Source organism: Lentinus tigrinus (genome assembly GCF_003813185.1).
Source record: "Lentinus tigrinus ALCF2SS1-7 unplaced genomic scaffold L226scaffold_7, whole genome shotgun sequence".
In the NCBI taxonomy this organism is placed as follows: domain Eukaryota; kingdom Fungi; phylum Basidiomycota; class Agaricomycetes; order Polyporales; family Polyporaceae; genus Lentinus; species Lentinus tigrinus.
In genome coordinates, this window is record NW_027137916.1 from 884,631 (window position 1) to 898,923 (window position 14,293).

At 57.0% G+C, this 14,293-nt stretch overlaps 6 protein-coding genes across 6 annotated transcripts; 3 read left to right on the forward strand and 3 right to left on the reverse strand.

Moving 5' to 3' along the window:
* Positions 1 to 192: 192 nt before the first annotated feature.
* On the reverse strand, positions 193 to 2,299 carry L226DRAFT_359831 (ABC1-domain-containing protein). Its single transcript, XM_067674216.1, has 8 exons — positions 2,137 to 2,299; positions 1,996 to 2,076; positions 1,755 to 1,937; positions 1,613 to 1,698; positions 1,071 to 1,559; positions 742 to 1,002; positions 481 to 671; positions 193 to 420 (listed from the first exon to the last, which is right to left on the reverse strand). The coding sequence occupies exons 2-8, from the start codon at positions 2,066 to 2,068 to the stop codon at positions 321 to 323; spliced, it is 1,383 nt and encodes a 460-aa protein (XP_067537678.1). The 5' UTR covers positions 2,069 to 2,076; positions 2,137 to 2,299; the 3' UTR covers positions 193 to 320.
* On the forward strand, positions 2,134 to 2,805 carry L226DRAFT_359822 (uncharacterized protein). The gene has a single exon (XM_067674215.1). The coding sequence runs from the start codon at positions 2,296 to 2,298 to the stop codon at positions 2,761 to 2,763; it is 468 nt and encodes a 155-aa protein (XP_067537679.1). The 5' UTR covers positions 2,134 to 2,295; the 3' UTR covers positions 2,764 to 2,805.
* A 132-nt stretch (positions 2,806 to 2,937) lies between these two features.
* Positions 2,938 to 8,959, forward strand: L226DRAFT_533109 (Oligoxyloglucan reducing end-specific cellobiohydrolase). The gene is made up of 17 exons (XM_067680388.1): positions 2,938 to 3,105; positions 3,171 to 3,305; positions 3,772 to 3,975; positions 4,026 to 4,716; positions 4,768 to 5,131; positions 5,187 to 5,424; positions 5,476 to 5,585; positions 5,652 to 5,842; positions 5,891 to 5,925; positions 5,982 to 6,623; positions 6,688 to 6,786; positions 6,840 to 7,119; positions 7,170 to 7,240; positions 7,298 to 7,840; positions 7,909 to 8,018; positions 8,070 to 8,375; positions 8,431 to 8,959. The coding sequence occupies exons 1-17, from the start codon at positions 2,968 to 2,970 to the stop codon at positions 8,660 to 8,662; spliced, it is 4,389 nt and encodes a 1,462-aa protein (XP_067537680.1). The 5' UTR covers positions 2,938 to 2,967; the 3' UTR covers positions 8,663 to 8,959.
* Positions 8,960 to 9,138: 179 nt separating this feature from the next.
* On the forward strand, positions 9,139 to 9,617 carry L226DRAFT_359837 (uncharacterized protein). Its single transcript, XM_067674217.1, has one exon. It carries the CDS (start codon positions 9,282 to 9,284, stop codon positions 9,534 to 9,536), a length of 255 nt encoding a protein of 84 aa, XP_067537681.1. The 5' UTR covers positions 9,139 to 9,281; the 3' UTR covers positions 9,537 to 9,617.
* On the reverse strand, positions 9,383 to 11,835 carry L226DRAFT_533111 (uncharacterized protein). The gene is made up of 4 exons (XM_067680389.1): positions 11,109 to 11,835; positions 10,762 to 11,058; positions 10,589 to 10,711; positions 9,383 to 10,535 (listed from the first exon to the last, which is right to left on the reverse strand). Exons 1-4 carry the CDS (start codon positions 11,739 to 11,741, stop codon positions 9,699 to 9,701), a joined length of 1,890 nt encoding a protein of 629 aa, XP_067537682.1. The 5' UTR covers positions 11,742 to 11,835; the 3' UTR covers positions 9,383 to 9,698.
* Positions 11,836 to 12,111: 276 nt separating this feature from the next.
* On the reverse strand, positions 12,112 to 14,166 carry L226DRAFT_505161 (uncharacterized protein). The gene is made up of 5 exons (XM_067678015.1): positions 14,140 to 14,166; positions 13,866 to 14,075; positions 12,769 to 13,810; positions 12,388 to 12,717; positions 12,112 to 12,332 (listed from the first exon to the last, which is right to left on the reverse strand). Exons 1-5 carry the CDS (start codon positions 14,157 to 14,159, stop codon positions 12,324 to 12,326), a joined length of 1,611 nt encoding a protein of 536 aa, XP_067537683.1. The 5' UTR covers positions 14,160 to 14,166; the 3' UTR covers positions 12,112 to 12,323.
* Positions 14,167 to 14,293: the final 127 nt, after the last annotated feature.

The window sequence follows — 14,293 nt, forward strand, 5'->3', positions numbered from 1 at the left end:
TGCTTCGACTGCTTCTGGCTTAGCCTGGCCTGGATTTCATAGAGGTTCAACACCCACACCCACACCCACACACATCCTCTCCCGCACGCATACCTCTAGTGTAATACAGTATATTGTACTCTCAACAGCACGCTCTCACTGACCTGTGGCCTCCTTACCTGCAATACATCCGTTGGGCCTCGCGCAACACGCGCATCTCCGAGCTGGTGAATGGTGTCGATGATATATGATGCTCTACTCTACGAGATTGAATGCTGTTCTACTTTAATCGAGTTGTGGTGCAAAGACAGAGTCCAAGGTGCGTGCAGACCCAGTGGCTACTAACCAAAGTGATAACCTTCGACAACCTTCGTCCACAACGTCCTGCAGTCCACCGACGCGTTCAGGCGCGACGCTAACAAGAATGCGCCACTCAGTTTTCTACCAAGACCATCAGCCCAATGCTTTGAGGACGTATCATTCAGGCTAAGAGAGACGTACCTGTTTAGACTGTAAGTCTCCCGTGGAGGCGGCGTCAGACGATGCTTGAGCATGACCGGGATCTGTGCCCGAATCTCTGCCGTGATCTCTGCCCACTTCGATCCTGGGCCGAACGTGAATGGCTGGGGCGTGGACGCACTGAATGGCGTGCCCAGCAAGACCATAGACTTGACATGCGCATTGAGCATCACCTACGCAGATTACCCATTGTCAGCCGAGACATCCTATTGGACAAGGTACGAATGAGAGAAAGATGCGCACATCGTTCTCCTGGCCGGTCAGGTAGCCAAGCTTGAGACTCCACTCCACACACGCGTCGCGGTCCTCGGCGACCGCCGCTGAGAGCAGATGCAGCCAGTTGTCGATGAATTCCTTGGTGTACTCGCGCGTCGCGCCAAAGTCGACAAGCTCGACCCGGCGCGTGCGGTGGTTCCACAGGAAGTTCGTCCAGTTCGGGTCCGTCTGCATTGCGCGGAACACGAAGAGCTCCCGGAGACACAGGTCGATGATGCGTTCAGCAATCTATTCATATGAACGCGTGAGATGCTTAGTACACCACAGCCATCAATGGACTTGATAGGAAAACCTACATCGTCTCGGTCCCGTTGGCTGAGCTTGTTGATGACCGACCCGCCCACACTCACACCACCGACATGCTCCATGACGAGTACTCGATCAGTGCTGCCGTCCCACACCCATGGAATTTTGAACCTGTCATCTGCGCCCAGATAGTCCGCCTGGCCAAAGCGCTTGAGGAACGATGCCTCACGGGCGTAATCGCACTCCTCTGCCAGCTCGTCTTTCAGAACATTGATCGTGCGGTCGAGGAAGAGCCCGCGCGGGAGGAGCTTGCTGGCGGTGAGCAGCATCTTGACGTAGCTGAGGTCGCTGTTGATCGAGTTGACGATGTTCGGGAACTGGACCTTGACCGCGACGCGCGCAGGCTTGCCTGTGGGCGACACGGCAGCCTTCAGGACGGCGGAATGGACTTGACCGATAGAAGCTGCAGCAAAAGGAAGACGATCGAAAGATTCGAAGTTGTCCATCCACGAGGGACCCAAGGAGTCACGCATGACTTGCTAGAGGCTTTGTCGACACCTAGCGTTCACAGCGGAGAGCAACGAGCGCGTACCTCCATTTGCCAGTCAGGCATGTAGTGGGCGCTGTCCTGTACACGGCGGAAGATGTCTTCTATCTCTGGCGGCAAAACGTGGCTGTCTTGGAAGCCCAGCATATCAGTCCAACTCCGATTTGCACATATGCGTAGTACGGACCTTGTATACTCATGAACTGCCCGAGCTTGAGTGCAGCCCCACGCATTTGGGTGAGCTTGGAGACGAGGCGCTTGATATTGCCCTCAGTGAGCATGAGAGAGCCAGTCGAATTCTCGTCTGAGCTGTGCGTAGAGCGTCGAAGCAGCTCTGAGGCAGCGCCATAGCCCAACGATGCGGCAAGTCCTGGCGTATGAACAGAATGAGATGACTGACGAGCGGGAGACGGGGTCGAGGTCAATACCTCCGTAGTGGAACAATCGCCCGATGCGAGAAGACGGGACTTTGGATGACTGGAGATTGCGGCTTCGTGGCATTTCAACTACTACCTGATAAATTAGTCAACTTCGGCAGGGTGGTCGGGCGAAGATGAGTGAATGTATACCTCGCCCGGGTCGGGTATGCCGGTGCTTGCAGAGACATCCCCCACTGACGGTGTCTCTGGGTGCTGCAAGACTCTTTGGGGCCTGGGTTCAGATGTTATGGGGGACGCTGCAGGGTTGAGTTGCGCGTACGCTGCGGCCGTAGGAGTTGCGTCCGAAACATGGGCCGAGACGAGCGGAGAGGGAGCAGGAGCTGGTGGAGGAAAATCTGGTGTCACCTGTATGGGTGTTTCCAGCGAGTCCAGAGAGGTGCACGAGCTGCCTTGGGAGACATCAGCATGCGACAGAGGAGTCTGAACGGTTTCGGAGGACGGAAGCCTGCTGGGTGCCGACTCCGTTACGGGATGCGCCGGGGTAGGGTCTTCTCTTGGAATTGGTACAGGCCGCTTGGGCTGCTCAGCAAAGTCGGAAGGTGGACGAGGGTACGATTCGTCGCGTTTGCGCTTCCGCGAGAGCTGGTCTGCACCGTCACCGAGTACACGTCCGGCCCTGGCGAGCTGGGCAGCGCGGATGTGGGCGGCATGGCCGAGGATGTCGTAGAGCGAGTGAGCGACGCAGAGCCAGTTGTACGCAGGTCCAGGCGGCATGCTCGGTCTCAGAGAGTCAGACTTGGAGAAGTTGAAGCATAGCGCGAGTCGCGAGTCGCGTCGGCGGTGGACGTCAGACAGACCCAGAGTCTGAGCCGCGTGAGCGCGTAGGCAGCGTCCCGATCGCGTGGCAATCTAATCTTATCTTATCGGGCGTGCCACGACAGCGGTCCCGCCACAGTCTGCGGTAAAGTGGCAGGTACAGCCAGAGGACCGCTGGACTCCGCAGCGAGCACGTCCTCTACCATGGCCCCCCACCACAGGGCCTTCATTCTGCTCTGGAGCCTCGCATCCTGGCTCCTCCTCGCCGCCGCTCAGCCACAGCACTCCGTCAATTACTTCGACCAACTTCCCGCACGACTCTTCTTCTTCGATGACGCTACCGTACGTCCGACTATACCGCGTGGTCCCCACGACGCGTCCGTTCATCACGTTTTCGCTTAATTCAGGATGCCATCTACTTCGACGTCGTCAACGGTATCGTGCACGTCTCCCCAGACGAGGGCAAGACATGGGCACCCGCCAAGGGTGTTCCAGAGGGAGAGGCCTCCATGGTCATAGAGCATCCGTTCAATAATAAAGTGGTGAGTACGCGTCCTACACGACCTCATCCCGCGCACAATCTTGTATGCGTCAAGCAACCGAGAGACGGGAGACTTCTACAGCGGACAGCAGAGAGCTCGCCGACGCTGGGCTTGCGAGTCCCTGCGGTCATGTCATCAGAATGCCATAGAGACTGTCCGCGCACTCTGACCGGCTGTGTTGCTCCGCGACGAGGCGAGGCTTCCGGGACAGGCCTGTCGAAGGCTGGAGTTCTGACGCGTTACAGCTCTGTTTCGGGAGGCTTTAGCTAGAGCAAGTACGAGAACTAGCCAACTTGCGGACGAGGCCAATCCGGCCGACTGTCCTACGGACAAACCTCCCAGTCGCTCGGACGTTCGTGTGTTGGGCGCATCACGGTTACTCGTTCGAGCGACTCGTTGCGGTGGTCGACATGATGGTGGCAGACGTCGAGATTAGCATGCGAAGGGAGTACTGACCATTATCTAGGCCTTCATTCTCTCCCGAGGGACAAAGCACTGGCGAACCATGAACCGCGGCGAATCATGGCAGTCCTTCGAGATGCCGCTCCCACCTGCAATGATCGGCAGACCCTTGTCCTTCCACTCCGACCCCAAAAAGTGGGGTTACATCCTCTACCAGGGCACTGCATGCGACAAGTCTGGTGGATGGGGCTCGTCATGTCACGACGAGGTGCGCCAGCCTGCATCGCTCTCCACTGTCTCACTGACAATCGGCCCAAGACCTACTACACGAAAGACGGCTTCAGCGGCGACTCGAGACTGCTCATACTCGACTCCTCCCGCTGTCAGTTCGCCCACAGCAGCAAGGACTTCAAGCACGAGGCCCACGACGATCTCATCTACTGCGTCGCCTTCCAGTCGTCCTCCACTTCTGGTGGTCACTCGCTCTCCTCCAGCCGCCTCTTCTCCTCGACCGACTTCTTCGAGTCCGAGAAGAAGATCGAGGACCTTGGGATCGCCAAGAATGCGCGCGGGGTTGTCGCGTTCGCCATCGTGTCCAAATTCGCAGTTGTGGCGTTGAAGGATCTCACCGAGGGCTCGACGGGTGACATGCTGCTGTACGTTACCGTGGACACGAAGACGTGGGCGAAGGCACGGTTCCCACACTCGACCTCGGCGCGCCTCCGTGAAAATGCGTACACGATCGTAGAGTCGACGACGCATTCACTCGCAGTCGATGTCCTCGTGCACGACCAGAGCGCCATCGGCACGCTCTTCGTGAGCAACTCCAACGGAACGTTCTTCGTGGAGAGTCTCAAGGAGACGAACCGCAATGAGATGGGCTACGTCGACTTTGAGACTATATATGGCGTCGAGGGCGTCGGTATCGCCAACGTCGTGAAGAATGCGCACGACGTTGAGTCCAGGCGTGCATCGAAACAACTGCAATCACGAATCACTTTCGACGACGGTAGGTCTAGCGATCCAATGGTCTCACAGGCACCTAACTCCTGTTATGCAGGTAGAACCTGGTCCCGCCTCCGACCACCTGCGGAGGACAGTGAACGCCAGAAGATCCACTGCAACCCTGCCGACGAGTCCTGCTCTCTCCACCTGCACTCTGTCACTCTACCACACAACTTCGGACGCGTGTTTTCATCGCCTGCTCCAGGATTCATCATGGGCGTCGGCTCGATCGGCTCGTACCTGCAGCCATACGAAGAGTGTGACACCTTCCTGAGCACGGATGGTGGCGTCACTTGGAGCATGATCCGCATGGACGCACACAAGTATGAGTTCGGCGACCAAGGCAGCATCCTCGTTACCGTCAACGACGAAGAAGGCGTCGACACGGTCAGCTACTCTACGGACTACGGCAAGACTTGGTATGCCTCTCCCCGCATTGTAGAGTCGTGCCCCTCCTTGACGCATCGCTTGTAGGCAAACGTACAAGTACGGAGTCGAGATGCGCGCGCGGATCCTGACGACCGTCGGGGACTCGACGTCGCAGAAGTTCCTCCTCATCGGCCAGATCGCGAGAAAGGATCAGAACGGCCAAGGGAAGTTCGGTGCCGTTTTCCTCGACTTCGCCTCCTTGGATAGGCGCAAGTGCGCGGATAGCGACTTCGAGACATGGACGGCGCGTTCCGCCACGCACGAGTGCCTTATGGGTCACAAGGTACGCGTCGGAGTATGTGGACGAGAGGACATGTCTGATCGTCCATTTCAGCAAACCTACCACCGCCGCAAGGCCGACGCGAACTGCTATGTCGGTGAGAAGTTCCGCGACCCGGTTCCGTCTGAAGATCCCTGCCCATGCACAAAGGAAGATTATGAGTGGTACGTGAACTTTACCACCGTGCTTCGAACGCTCTGCCGGTGCCGGATCTTAACACGTTACTGCAGCGACTTCAACTATATCCGGGACGGCAGCGATTGTGTCCCCGCTGGGCCTGAGCCAATCCCGCCGGGTGTGTGTCTTGAGGCGCACCAGACATATCAGGGATCGTCTGGTTGGGTGAGGATCCCGGGCAACACGTGCGACAGGGGGAGAGGTCTCAAGCTGGATGAGAAGGTGGAGAAGTCGTGCAGACACGGTGCGTTTACAGCCATCATGGTGGACTGAAACTGACCTGCGCATATAGCCCAGCCACAGGAGGGTCAGGTTATCCATCAGGCAGTGAGTACATGCTTTCGCACGCCTGATGCTGACTAGGTCCGCTAACTCCTGGCTAGTACCCGTTCCCGGCCCCGATAGTGCAATACTCCTACTTCCGTGACTCGACCGTGATCCTACTTCGACTGGCAGATAACAGCATCTGGCAGTCGCCCAACGAAGGCTACACCTGGAACCAGATCCACCCCGAGGAGACCTTCGTCGCCTTTTACCATCACACCTTCTCCACCGACCGTGCCTACCTCATCACAAATACCAAGCGCTTCTGGTACACCACCGACACCGGGCGGTCCTGGAACAAGATGGACGCGCCCTCCATCCCGAACACATTCGGGCTGCCCGTACTGCACTTCCATCCGGGCAAGTCCGACTACATCATCTGGACGGGGAACAAGGGCTGCGAGGGCTTCGCGGACAGCTGCCATGTCGAGGCGCAGTACTCGCTCATGAACGGGCGCGACTGGAACCTCATCGACACGTACGTGCGCAACTGCGCGTGGGCGCGCGACAAGGAGCTCCTCGTCGACCCGAACCAGATCATCTGCGAGAGCTACAAGAACAAGAAGGGCAACCAGCGCTTCTTCGGGCTGGACAACCCGCTCGAGCTCATTGGCGGGACGGACTTCTTCTCGAAGAAGACGAAGCTCTTCGACCATGTCGTTGGGTTCACCAAGTTCTCGGAGTACCTGATCGTCGCCGAGGTAGGTCTGACGACTGTAATCACAATGAGGCTGTGTGGCTCTGGCTCACGAGTGCGTACCATAGTTCCTCCCGCAGAAGCAGTCCTTGGACATCCAGGTCTCTCTTGATGGTCGAACGTTCGCGCCTGGTGAGTTCCCGCCGACCATGCGGCCCGACCAACACGTAAGTATCTCAATGGTAGCGAGTGCTCTCCTAGACATTGAACCCCGTTCTAGGCATACACCATCCTGGAGTCGAGCACCATGTCCGTCTTCCTCCACGTCACTACGTCCGAGCCCCCAGCGCCGTTCTGGGGTAACATCCTGAAGTCGAACTCGAACGGCACGTACTTCGGCCTTTCAATCGACAACGTGAACCGCAACGATGCCGGATACGTCGACTTTGAGAAGATGATCGGTCTGGATGGTATCGCGTTGATTAACATCGTCGGTAACCCGCAAGAGGCTCCCTTGACTGGTCGCAAGCTGTTGAAGACTCGAATCACCCACAACGATGGTGAGTGACATTCACGTATGTCCACAAGTCCGTTTCTGAACTTTGTCCAGGCGGTACCTGGCGCCCGATCACCCCACCTGTAAAGGACTCCCAGGGCAATCCGTATGAATGCCAAACGACTGTAAGTCCCCCCGCTCTTCCTAAGGTCAACCCCAGTGCTCAACGTTCCCTCCTTCAGAAATGTGCCCTCCATATCCACGGGTACACTGAGCGTTACGACGTTAGGGCCACCTTCAGCACGCCATCCGTTCCTGGTCTCCTTATGGCCGTCGGAAACGTAGGCGAATACCTCGAAGCGTACGACCAGAGCGACACCTTCCTCAGCCGCGACGCCGGCTTCACCTGGGAAGAAGTGCACAAGGACGCCCATCTCTGGGAATTCGGCGACTCTGGTTCCATCCTCGTCATGGCCAACGACGAGGGCCCGACCGACCACGTCATGTTCAGCACGAATGAGGGCATCACGTGGCGCGAATACAAGTTCACGGATGAGCCGATGCGCGTGAAGGCTATCGTCACTGTGCCGGCGGACACGAGCCGCAGGTTCATCCTCATGGGACACTATCCTCGGGAAAAGAACGCTGCGGTCGTGGTCCATCTGGACTTCTCGGCGCTGACTCGGAAGAAATGCGAACTTAGCATTGAGAATCCCGGTCAAGACGACTTTGAGCTCTGGAGTCCAAGCGAGGAGCGTGAGGAGCAATGTCTGTTTGGTCGCCAGGTACGCTTCGACGCTTTCGCTGCATGCAGCGGTTGCTTCACATTCTCTGACTTGCGACTCGTTTGCAGACGCTGTATCACCGCCGGAAGCGTGACGCGGAGTGCGTCGTCGGCGACCAACCCAAGGCGAAGGAGAAGGTTGTGAAGAATTGCCAGTGCACAGCTTCTGACTTTGAGTGGTATGTCACGTTCTGGCATCCGTCGTTGGCATATGCTCATGTCCGCGCCAGCGAATTCAACTATGTCCGGGACGACGCTGGTGAATGCGTCCTCATCCCGGGAATGCAGCCCAGAGATCCAGACCCTGCCGACCAGTGTCGCGGCGGGTCGGACTACTGGTACGAACTCACGCCATACCGCAAGATCCCGTACTCGAGCTGCGAAGAAGGGAAGAGGATCGACCGTGGAGCCGCTCATCCTTGCCCTGGCGTCGGCGGACACGGAGCTTTCTTCTGGCTCATGATGATCTTTATACCCCTAGCCTTCGCTGGTCTCGCGGGTTACTGGTACACCAAGCGTGGCGGTTACAGCAGAGGGTGAGCTCAAGTTCACTATCATTCTCGACGCGAGTACTGACAGCCTGTCGCATAGCGCCATCCGGCTACCTGGAGGAGACACCGGCCCGCGGTTCTCGTCCGACTCTGGCGTCCTCGACACGCTGGCGAGTGTGCCGTGGTTCCTCATCGGCCTCGGAGGCATCGCATACGAGTGGGTTGCAGAAAAGGTGGACTCGCTCGTCGTCCGACTGCAAGGAAGAAGAGGGTACCGCAATCTGCCCGTCGACGAGGATGCGCAGATCCTGCGGTTCGAGGACGAGGAGTAGAAGATGTTGGATGTTGGACTAGTCTGTCGTACACCTAGCACTGTTGTTTAGTTACTAGTACCGCCCCCCGCGTCGCCGCTGACTCTCTAATCTGCTATCGACTACACGCTCTGGGATCTGGATGTATATGCATAATGTATTGGTGCAGGTGCACCTCGATTGCAACACTACAACTGTCGTCAAAGGACATTTGCCGTGAATCTGAAGTGAAGTTCGATCGATCGCAATCATGGCATACGTAAAGGATCGCGTCTCAATGAAGGGTTTAATGGGGGTTTTCTGTATAAATAACCGAGCCTTATGAACGATCAATCGGAAACAACTTGCAAGCATGAGTCCTATGCAAACGGAGTGCCCGGCAGGAGTGGAAGGAGGGATGCGTGTGCAGCGTGATTAATGGACGGGGGCCCGTATCGTAGCGGAGGCTCCCGGAGAGGACGAGAATTGGAGCAAGGGAAGGGGAAGGAGTATCGCGAAATGGAAATGACAGTGGGAGGGGTGGGTGGGTGGCCAGAAACTGGAGGCGGCGGGTAGAGGGACGGAGGTGGCATAGCGGAGTTTCCCGGGAAGGGTAGAGAGAAGAGAAGGAAGGGAAGGAAGTGGGACTACAGTAAATATTATGCTGGTGTATATTATAACGACACGGCCGTTCGTGACGACTATTGACCGAGACCTGGGTCCTATCCGAGACTATGTGCTGTCTGAAACTGTATGCTGTCCGAAACTGTATGCTGTCCGAAACTGTATGCTGTCCGAAACTGTATGCTGTCCGAAGCCGATTATGTATGGTTTGTGTATGTGCCGGGTCGTGGGGTATAATGATGCAAGCCGAGAAGGAGGCCGAGGCGAGGAGGTCGATGGCGTTGCCGTGTGAGCGTCTCTGAGGATGTTGCGCTGACCAGGTGCCTGTATGAGGCCGGGAGAGGGCCTGGCGGACGAAGACTTGTATGTCACCTCGTCGAGGAACATGAACGAGGGGATGGAAGCATTGGCGAGAAGCGGTAGAAGAGCGCTACCGCTGGGCCATGAGACAAGCCTATGGAGGAAGACGAGCAAGAGGAGGTCGAGTGAGCGTCGGAATTGATGAGCGCGGGATCCGAGAGGTCGTGCTAGGAGAGGTAGAGGGATGAGGAGGCGGCGAAGGCATGCTGGGCATGTTGAGAGTGGCGACGGCCCTGCGCAGGGGAGAGACCGAGACCGAAGAGAGCACCGACTTGGAAGGAGTGCGAGGGACAGCGTTCTCCTTGTCCGCCTTCACGTTGGCAGACTTCGTGCGAGTCGGCGTCCGAGCTTGAGTGACGGCCTTCTTGGTCGCCGAAGTGGGAGCTGAGGTCTTGCCCTTGCTCTGGAGTGCCTTCTTGAGCATGGCGATCTCCTCGTGGGCGGCCGCGAGTTCCCGCTCCTTGGCCTCCATGGCCGTATCCATCCGAGCGTAGTGCTCGCGTGCAAACAGTGACCGCACGCGAGTGTCGCACACCTTCCCAGACGCAGTCTGCTCATCCATCCGGTTGGATGTTTGCGCTGCTGATGGGGAAGACGGTTGACTAGCTCCGGATGCAGTCTGGGCTGCAGAGGAGGACTCCTTGGTGGCCTTGAGGGCGTGTTGCAGCTCCTCGACCTCGGCGTGGCTCTCGTGGTACGCCGCCTTAACACGGTTCAGCTGGGCGATGAGGTCGATCCGCTCCGTGGTGCTAGTCTTCAGGTCCGATGCGAGGGCCTCGGCCACGTACTTCCAGTGGCTCGCCTCCGCTGCGTCCTCGGTGTTGTGCTTGAGCTCGGTGAGCTGCTCGTGGCACGACTTGAGCTCCTGTGTCTTCTGCTCGAGCTCCCGGGCCTGTCGCTCAGTGGTGACCTCCAGGCGCTCCGTCTTGGCCTAGGGGATGGAGTGAGCAAGGGCGACGTGCTATAGAAAGGAGCACGGCATACCTTGTAAACAGCAGCCTCACGCTTCGCGAGGTTCGCCTTGTCCTGTTCACGGTCCGCTCTGGCCTTCTCGTCGGAGGCGACCCGCTCGAGGTCCTTGATCTTGGCCTTCAGCAGCTCCATCATCTACACACGTCGATGAGTACATGACCATCACAAAGTACGAACAAGCGTACCTTGGCATTCATCACGGCGAGGCTCTCCTTGGCAGCGAGGGAAGTTTCCGTCCGGGTCTTGGAGGCGTTCACGGCAGCGAGCTCAGCCTTGATTGCCTCCCGTTCCTCAGAGGATGCCTTGAGCTCGTCCTTCTGCTCCGCGATGATCGTGTCCTTCTCCTTGGCGTCGTTGCGTGCGGCGGTGAGCAATTGTACCAGCTCCTCTACCTTTGCATTGGCAGCAGCAGCATCTTGATGGGCAGCGATGACCTCTGCCTCGAGTGCTGCAACCCTTGCCTTGAACGCCGCAAGAGTGACCTGGGAAGAACGTGAACATGACAATAGAACACGTCAGAGTAAGCACAAACCTCTGAGTGGATATGAACCGTGCTGAGATAGCCCTTGACCTGCGCGAGCTCGTCCTCCTTCTTGCCGAGGCGGGCTCCCGTGTCAGCCGCGACAGACCGAGCGCCCTCGAGAACCGCACGAATGTCCTTGAGGTCAGCCGCCTGGCCAGAGATAAGCTGCTCGTGGGACACACAGCCGGGACAGGCAGCGAGGACGGCGGAGGTAGAGGTGGAAACGAGCTCGGCGTGCAGCCACTGCGTCGAGGCCCTGAGTGCGACGATCCAGAGGGCGACGACGGAGAACACGCGAAGCGGCTGGAGGAGTTCAGCCGAGCAGTCGACGAAGAGTGTGCCAAGTTCGCCAAGTTGAGGACGGAAGGTGCCGGTAGAGAGCCGGACGTGGAGGAAGCCGAGTGCGCGGAGGCCAGCGAGGGAGGTGCACTTGTTAACCGTGAAGATGAAAGCCGCCAAAGTGATGCCAGAGGACTTGGTGATGGTAGACAGGATGAGCACGAGACCGAGGACGAGGATGATAACCGCAAGTGTGGGGATCGCCAGGGTCAGCGAACCCGGGTTGTGTCCAAGGACTCGACCATCGACTGGAGCTTCGGCGAGGAGGGCGTGGAAGAGGATGGCGAGGAGGAGCGCAAGCATATCGAGATCAAGTGGATAGCACTGGCGATGGTGTTTGGCGAAAGCAAGTCGAGAACTACGAGAGCAGGGAGAAAGCAAGAGGCGAGAGAGAGAGAGAAAGGGAGCTCGGGACCAGGCTATACCTAGGAGGAGGCTGACCGAGCTGACCGAGCTAGAGGATGACACGCATTCTTCCGTTTGAGTAATGCCATGAACTACCGAGTTTCAATCGGGACTAGAGAGAACAATTTAGTGCATACGTTGTGGAGTTCTCACCTGCACAGCGGCGGGGCCGTACAACATATGTGCTGTACTACCGAACACTCATTGCTGGGCAGCGTTGCAGCCGTGCTTCCCTCTCATGTCGCGCTTATTCTCATTCGACCAAATGGTTGGTATTAGTATGCTATTGAGCGACACCTTCTCTGTTGCAGAGGCAACTTGAGGTTAATTCCGATTGAATAAACAGCATAGATCGCGATGGGGGCCGATTGGTCACGTCCAATGTGCACGCACCCCGCGCAGATTGCACTGTCCAGACGACAATGGCAGAACATGCGGTTGCGGCTGTTATCGATTGCATAGTTGTTCCGGGCATCATTTCTATACCCACTGAAGAGGAAAAGTAAGTATGGTACGTAATTTGGGCAAGGAAACGGCGGCTCACCTCGGTCTCGTATCTGACATTGATGAGCTGCGCTCTCGTCTCCGCCGACTTATCACCTTCGACCCGAACGACATGATATATGCGCCACTGAAGCTGAAACCAATGGTATACGAAGTGCCACACCTGCTGCAAGCTTGGGTTCAGTACCTGTGCGAACGTGGTTGCGGTTCCACGCATGCTCTCTTCGAAGTCTGGCGGGTTCAGCTCTTGCCAGAAGCGGGGCTCTCTCTTGTACCAGTCGAACATCGGAGGCGTCATCTCTGGAAGGTTCAAGTTGACCTTGAGGATACGAAGTTGGGAAAGTGACGTCAAGGACTGGGCAATGCCAAGCTAATGTATGACTTTAAGCTGCAGTCCGAGGACATGGTTGATGCGGCTTACCACCGGAACGTGGACATCGCCTGTATCGCGAGACCGATGAAGTTCAAAAGTTGTGAGACGAGGGAAGTACGAGGATATGTGCGAGAGAAGCGATAGTTCGGTACTATCTGCCTGATATTCGACTGCAAGCTCGCGCAGATGGGGGGCGTGGCACTTGCGCAAAATGCATAGTAACACCGACGGCGACGGAAGGCGGCGGTAAAATTTGGACTCATCCATATGACGGTTGACTTCCTGCCATTCTTGGATGCACTGATGCGGCCAAGACATCAACTTGAGAGTGTGCAGGGTTGACGGAAGGTGAGCGTAGATCTCATCGTCGGGATCGGGATGAGATAGGAAGAGACTTTCAAGGAATGGCCATGGGTAGGAGGCAGGGAATCCCCGGGGCCACAGCGCCGTTGCGCTCGCACCATCCGGTTCCATGAGCTCAAGGACGAGGACACGGAGGTTTGGCATGCATGCGAACAGACGAACCAAGGGAAGATCCGGAGAGGTCCAACGGAGACCCCGTAGCTTGAGTTCGCGTAGGCGAGGCCAGTCCAGATGGGACAACGTGACCATGGGCGCAGGCTCAGTAGGGAGCGATAGTGCCTCCAACGAGAGATGAAGAGACCGAAGCACGCGGTCCAGTGCCTCGGTTTCCGGCGATTCACTATACGGAGTCCGGGTATTAGGGAGGAGGTATTCGAGTCGAGATAGAAATCCAGACGGGTGAAGCTGAAGTGTAGCCGAGTTGATTTGGAGTGTTGAAGCGTCCGGCGGTACCGGGCATACACGGACACGATCCAGAACAAGTTGTGATAGCTGTGGAAGAGAGAGAAAGCTGCACAATGTCTCCCAGATGATTCCATGTCCGAACACATGTGATTTCTCGGGATGAAGTACGATGACGGAGAGACGGGGCATGTTGTGCAGCGCATGGTGGAGAGTCGGATTCGCAAGTGGACCACAGATCACGTCGGAGTTTTGCCGCACATAAGTATCCCAATTATTGTACAACAAGTAACCGTCGAGGCAGCGACATAAGAGCTTGATTGTGCTAGACAAGTTTCAGTCACAGGAACACAGTACACTGCGAAGCTGAACAAGCATACCGAATATAAGGCCAGAGAGTACGCGGCACCAAATACGTTTCAGAAGGCACTTCATGACCTTTCAGAACTTGACGGCAGCGGCCGAAGAGCAATGGCATCGACAAAGTACGAATTCTGCGGCATGTGGACGACAGCCGTTTGCATGAGCCTTTATCAGTCCTCAGATGCTCCAGAAGATTAACAAGGGAATCGTCATCCAAAGTCATGACCCTTCATATGCATCATGTTTATCGTTTCGTCAATCTCCTCAAATTGAAACTATCAGGCAACTTACGAGGCGGTAGGGCAAGTCATGCTGGGCGAGTTGTAACAGACTCAAAGCCCAGGACGCACCTGGGACGCAGGCTCTCGGGCGCCCGCCGGCCCTGAAGTGAGTCGTGTTTCTTGCGCTGCCGATTCCACATAGAGGAATGCCGCACTGTGATTGA